Genomic DNA, 6,347 nt, shown 5'->3' with positions numbered 1-6,347 from the left:
GGTAGTATATTAGGACAGTAGTTTTCTTATTGTTGTTGCTTTGAGGGTGGGTGGGAAGAAGCTAGAGTTTTTGTTGTTGTTACTGTTTTGATAGGCTGAAGATACATGATAGTTTGGGTTTTTGTTTATATCCCTCAGTCAGCCTGAGGGCATTGTGGTATATATTTGTAATTTAACATGAAGAGTGCTGGAGTAACCAAAAATGTTAGAACATTTTAGTTAAAAATTTGTATAATCTACATAGTAGAACAGAAGATAATTATATATATCTACAACCTCTGATTGTCTTTCTATTTTTTTGAGGGGGGAGATTATCTTTAAAGATAATTTTTGGGTACTTCAGAAATATCTTTTTAAGTTTATGTTGACAGCTACTTTATTATATAGCAAGTTTTTGTTTTTGAACATTTTAACTATACTAAAGACTACTATGACTTTTTTTCTTTAAGTCTTTATGTTTTGATGACCGTTTTAATGTCTTTCTGGTGACTTACGTTTATCTCCCTCCACCAAAAAAGGGAGAATTATGAAGTGACTGTTTTGAGAAATTAGTTAAGGTTTTCTTTGGTTTAAAATGTGTAATAAAATATTTTGATGAATTATTAAATTTTACTGGTTTTCACTTGCTGTTTTCCTATTACAGGTTATTGTTTAAAGAAATTTGTTGGTTTTGCCAACCAAATCCAGTAATCTGTGACCATTGCTACTTAGGATGTCAGTTAATTTTACAGTGAATGTTAAATTTAAGTCTTTTTCATTGTAATTTTGATTTATAGAGCGTCAAAGTCAGAGTAAATTCAGTGTATAATCTGTTACTAAAGCTTTTCTTAAAGTAATGAAATGATTCTTAACTGGCTAGTATGGCTTAATCAGTCTTGGAGTAAAAGAAATGTTATCTTTACTGTTGAAAAGGTAATATTAAATTACTAACATTTTAAAGATTAAAATAATTCCAGCAGTATTGCATTTCTTGATTTTTAAAAAATGAATGTTGATGTGTTTGCATATTAAATATAATTGTGTTCTAGGTTAACTTCTCAGCCTGGTGCTACATTACCAAACGGACATAGTAGCTTATGTGAGTATTCTGTTATGAATGGGTTAGTATTGAAATTGTTATAATGATGTTAGAGTAAGCATTAAAGTGGGGAAAAATATAGTAATTTAACAGTATGCTCAACATATAGTTGGAGATGGCTGGATTTCAGTCATAATAAAAACGTATGTAATTATTAAACTTATCAGTCACAACTGAAATAATTTAAGTTATAAAAAAAGTATAAAACAGTCATAGAAATTTTAGATTATTGGATATTAAAGACATTTAAGTGGTTATTTTAAACTTTTTGTAGTCTTTTAAAAGTAATTAAGGTCTTGATTTTTGTTTTTTCCTTTTTTTTTAAAAAAATTTTTTTTGGTACTTTGAAATGGAAATATCTCTCTTCTTATAGCCCTTCGAAGCCATCCCCTTCGTGGGGAAAAGAAGGGAGATGGAGACCTTTCTTGTATAAATGGTGACATGGAAGTCAGAAAAAGTTGTCGTTCCAGGAAAAACAGATTTGAAAGCGTGAACCAGAGTTTATTATTTGATCAACTAGTAAATAGGTATGAATATTTTATTCAGTAAGCAATCTCATTTCATTAGTTGATTTTTAAAAACTGTTTTTATTTATACACACACACACACACACACACGTGTGTAGTTGTAATTTTATATATGTGTATACATATGTTGTTGTTATGTGCCATCGAGTCAGACCTGACTCATAGCGACCCCTCCTTGGGTTTCCAAGGCAGTATCACTACGGAAGTACGTAATTGTTGTGTGCTGTCAAGTTGATCCCAACTCATAGAGACTCTAATACCCTTTTCATTGTAGTTTTGATTTATACAGAGTCCTATAAGACAGAATAGAACTGCCCCATAGCATTTCTAAGGCTGTAATCTTTGTGGAAGCTGTCTGCCATATCTTTCTCCCACAGAGCAGCTGGTGGGTTCAAACTGCTGACCTTTTAGTTAGCAGCCAAGCACTTAACAGCTGTGCAACCAAGGCTAAATGTGTGTGTGTATGTGTATGTCTAATCATTTTTTTTACTGTGATTATATGTAACAAAATGCTTGATATTTGAGTAATCTTCACATGTATAGTTTAATGACATTAATTATGTTCATTATGTTGTTCAGACATTACCCTTATCTGATCCTAAATTATACCCATCACCCTTAACAGAAGAAACATTGTGTTCTCCTATCCCACTCTCACCACCCACCCCAGTATAGTTAAATTTTTCATGGTAACTTAAGCACTGACTTAGTAGTAAGTACAGTTCTTTCAAAGCTTAATTTAACAGTGTTTAGTAATGTTTGTCAGTTTACTAGATTTAAATATACTTTGTATAATATTTAAATTTTCATCCCTTTTAAGCTCCTGTGCACAGTTATATAATATAAAGAAAATAATTTTTTTCTCTCCTTGCTACTAAATTCTTTGATGTTTGCTCTATAAATATTAGTATTTTTGATAATTTTCAAATAGCATAAAGTTCCAGTGTTGATAGGTAGTAAGTAGTAGTTTGGTTAGTCAAGAGTTTGATTGAAAAATCAAGATTGAAAGTGTTTTGAGGCTGAGTGTCTGTGATGGAGTCATTTAGTTTTATGAGTTAGCCTAGCAGACTGCTCAGTATCTGTGTCCATTGAAATTTATTTTTCTCAGATAATTCATCATCCTATTTAATCCTTACAACACCCTGGAGAGGTAGGTCAGTGTAATCACTATTCAACTGAAAAGAAAATTGTATGATATAATGGTCATGTCAAATTTGAGGATTAATTGCTATTTGTTAAGTCCTTAGATCCGTATCTAGGCACATAACCCACTGCCAGTGATTTGATTCTAACTCACAGCAACCATATAGGATAGAGAACTGCCCAATAGGGTTTCTAAGGCTGTAAATTTTTACAGAAGCAGACTGCCTTATCTCTCTCCCATGGAGTGACTGGTGGGTTTGAACCGCCAACCTTGTAGTTAGCAGCTGAATGCTTTAACCATTGCACTACCAGAAGTCCTTATCTAGGCACATAGTAAACATTATATAAATATATATATTTTTAAATTGCTAAGATATTAGCATGTATTTTGTGGATGTGTAAGTGTTCTACTCTGATATCTAAACATCTGTTCAGCTGACCTTGTATTGATTTTAAATGTTTTACAAATCCTTTTATTGTGTTCAGTTCTTAACACTACCTTTCAGCAAAAAGATGGAATTATTTACTTATTTATTATGTCAGTGCAATAGATCTGGTAGTCAGTTATGTGTAGTGTCACTGGGTTTATTTATCTGGAGTCTTCTAAGCAAAAATCTTACATCTTATAGGCTTTAATTTAATTAATAAATTTAGTATAAGATATTAGAAGCATTTATTAAGCACATCTGTTCCAATAAGGTTTTGTTTCCATTTTTGCAAAATTAAGTGCTCAGCTTGCTGATAGCATTTTTGTCGTGTTCAGTTTTCGGGTTCCATGTTTTTAATTGGGCATTGTCTTCTGAGTGATGCTAGTTATAAAAGAGATATTTAATTGGGATGTTATGTACAGTTACACATCAAGGTTTGTTTAATTATACTTTGATGAAGAACTCTTTTAAACTCTTTTTATATGATTATAGTACTGCTGAAGCTGTACTACAGGAAATGGACAACATTAATATCAGACGGAATCGTCGATCAGGAGAAGTAGAACGACTTCGAATGTGGACAGATACGGAATTTGTGAGTGTGTTACCTGTAACAATCTTTGGAAGTATTCTTTTATTTTGATTGAGGAATTTAAAGGGACAGTAAACAAATAGCTGTGCATTTTATAGGAGTGCCACACTTGTTTTTTCTGTTTAGTTTTCAATTTAGTTTGGGATTTTATTGCTTGCTTGCTTCTTGTATTCCTACCATACCTGCCATAACTTGTCCAGAAAGACTACACTTACCAGATGAGTGATGTTAAAGTCCAGCTCTGATTCTGTCACTCATGTGATCTTAACCTTTCATGGTTTTTTATTGGGTATCTAATTAATTAAAAATGCCTTGATCTTTATAATTTGGGTTCAACTTTATCTTGTCATGTACCACTGCCCAAGTGTAGCAAATCCTTCTTGCCCCATGCCTTTTACTCCTATTAACACTTCTGGTTAGTGCTGATAAAATTCTACCTTTGTTTCAGGGTTCATTTCCTATACTTCTCTCTAAACAAGAGGAGTGTCATCTCTTTGAATTTTAGAATATTTTGTGCCTTTCTCTGTGGTTTTTTTTTTTTTTACATTTTGTTGTAGTTACCTATGACTTGTTTTATTGCCTTCTACTTGATTGTGATTTACTTGAGGGAGACAGTATGTCTTTGGCATTGTATGTTTTAAATTTTTCAGCATTTCTGAAGATTTATTTTCTTTGCTTTTGTCCTTTAAATTATTGAATTTAGGAAGTTCTGTTTCCATGAATCTTGCAAATAGATTCTCAGTAGTTTATTGAATGTAGGTATAACCCATTGGATTTAAGTTTTGTAGCAGGGAAAAAATGCCATGTTAAGTATTTGACATATTTCTCTCTTTAAAAGGAAAATATGGATATGTATTCAAGAGTGAAGAGGCGGAGAAAGTCACTGAGAAGAAATAGCTATGGAATACAGAATCATCATGAAGTTTCTACTGAAGGTGAAGAAGAAGGTTTGTAAAGCGCCTTATGAAATAAACACTGAAAAGTTAAGGTGGGAGGGAAGAAAAATTTATACAAGTAATATATGCATAATATTGCTGGGTGGGTGTTTATAGTTTGGAGATCTATAAGGTATAATCTGAAATAATTACATCAAACAAGGATTCTCTGTTTTTATTTCTTTCAGTTGGAAAAATGCTTTTAACTATTATTATTATATAATGTATCTTTTTAGTAGCCATTGGTAACAACTTAGTGACCTAATCTAGTATGGCATTTGCCCTGGCAAATTTGCTTGTTAGGTGAGGCCCTTTTTGTACTTAGGCCTCTTTTGACTGGAAGGTTGTTTTGGTATCCACAGCCCCAACTGTGATTATTTGGATACCAAATTTATTTATGGGCTCAGGAGTAAATGGTGAAGTTTAGAAAAAGAGGGACTGCTTATACTAGTGGAGGGGTAGGGATTGTACTATGTTCTTCTGAGGCTTGTCTGGGTTCTCAACCTAAGAAACCTCATTGACTTTGTAGGGTTATAACTGGGAACATGAGGGAAGCACATTGGCCCTGAGAATTATGAAGTAATGACCAGTAGACCTAGAGGACTTAATTCTGTAGGGATTTATCTTTTTTATTAATAGGAATTTTCAAAATATTTGGTATGTTGTAAAATCAGGATATTTTACTTGGATATTTTACTAGTTTCCACTATTTGTGTAGTTTAGATGGAGAAGACTGGGTTTATTTCTCAGGTTCTGTAATTAATAAATTATTAGCAAGTTTCAAAGAGCTTATATTTCTAATGAAGGTTTTTTATTGAGCAAATATTATTGTTGTTACAGCTAGAACCTCTATATTGCTTCCTTTGGAGAAAATCAGTATAGGTGAGACAGCTTTATAATGTGATCTTTGCCTTTCCATTAACTTTTGTAGAGTTTCCAAAGTAGATATTCCATGTACAGAATTTCCCCCCATAATCAGTAGTGTGCTTTTGTGTAAGCTTTTTCAAAAAGTAATTTTTGAAGGTTTCAGAAACTTATTTTGAGGCAAAAAATGTATAATATTATTTAGATAAATAATACTGTATTTGCTAATTCTCTTTACAACACAATGATAAAAATTTTTCAAAACTTGGATGTTATGAGTAAAATGTGAAATCCTTTGTTTATGCTTTTAGTCTTCTGCTTTACTCAACATCACTGGTAGTGTAAAAATTTTTCCTTTTCCTTAATATGATGATTGTGTTACTTCAATAATTTTTGTGATTAAAAAGATATTCATAAAATAGCATTTGGGGACCATATACCTATATATTTTCATCAAACTTTTATTTTAATCTGTAAGTAGATATCAGATCACAACTATAGGCAGACTACTTTTTACAAATAAGCATTTAAGAAATGTATTATAGTGCACATAAATCCTAAATGTACAGCTAAGTAAATTATCATAAAATGATCAGTCATGTCAAGAAATAGACTGTTTTTCAGTACTCCAGAAGTCTGTTTCATATGTCCTTCCAATTCCTACCTGCATTTTCCTACCCAAATATATTACTAATCCATGGTTAACTGTTGTCAGCAGATCTTTTTTTTTTTTTTCTTTTCTATTTTATCTCAATTTAAATATATTTCTGATGTCCTTTT

General features: G+C 31.8%; 1 protein-coding gene across 1 annotated transcript in view; it reads left to right on the top strand.

The window, feature by feature from the left end:
* The window catches only part of ATAD2B (ATPase family AAA domain containing 2B), a 262,920-nt gene that overhangs the window by 41,152 nt on the left and 215,421 nt on the right, over positions 1–6,347 (top strand). Inside the window, exons 3-6 of the mRNA XM_007939264.2 lie at positions 1,029–1,078; positions 1,452–1,605; positions 3,669–3,771; positions 4,607–4,715. Of these exons, the coding sequence (XP_007937455.1) occupies positions 1,029–1,078; positions 1,452–1,605; positions 3,669–3,771; positions 4,607–4,715 (416 nt within the window). The remainder of the gene's footprint in view (positions 1–1,028; positions 1,079–1,451; positions 1,606–3,668; positions 3,772–4,606; positions 4,716–6,347) is intronic.

The sequence above is a fragment of the Orycteropus afer genome, unplaced genomic scaffold (assembly GCF_000298275.1).
Source record: "Orycteropus afer afer isolate SDZICR_OR568_19922 unplaced genomic scaffold, OryAfe1.0 scaffold00058, whole genome shotgun sequence".
Classification (NCBI taxonomy): Eukaryota; Metazoa; Chordata; class Mammalia; order Tubulidentata; family Orycteropodidae; genus Orycteropus; species Orycteropus afer.
Note: the sequence above shows the minus strand (reverse complement) of the source record. Positions and strands in the feature narration are given on the sequence as shown.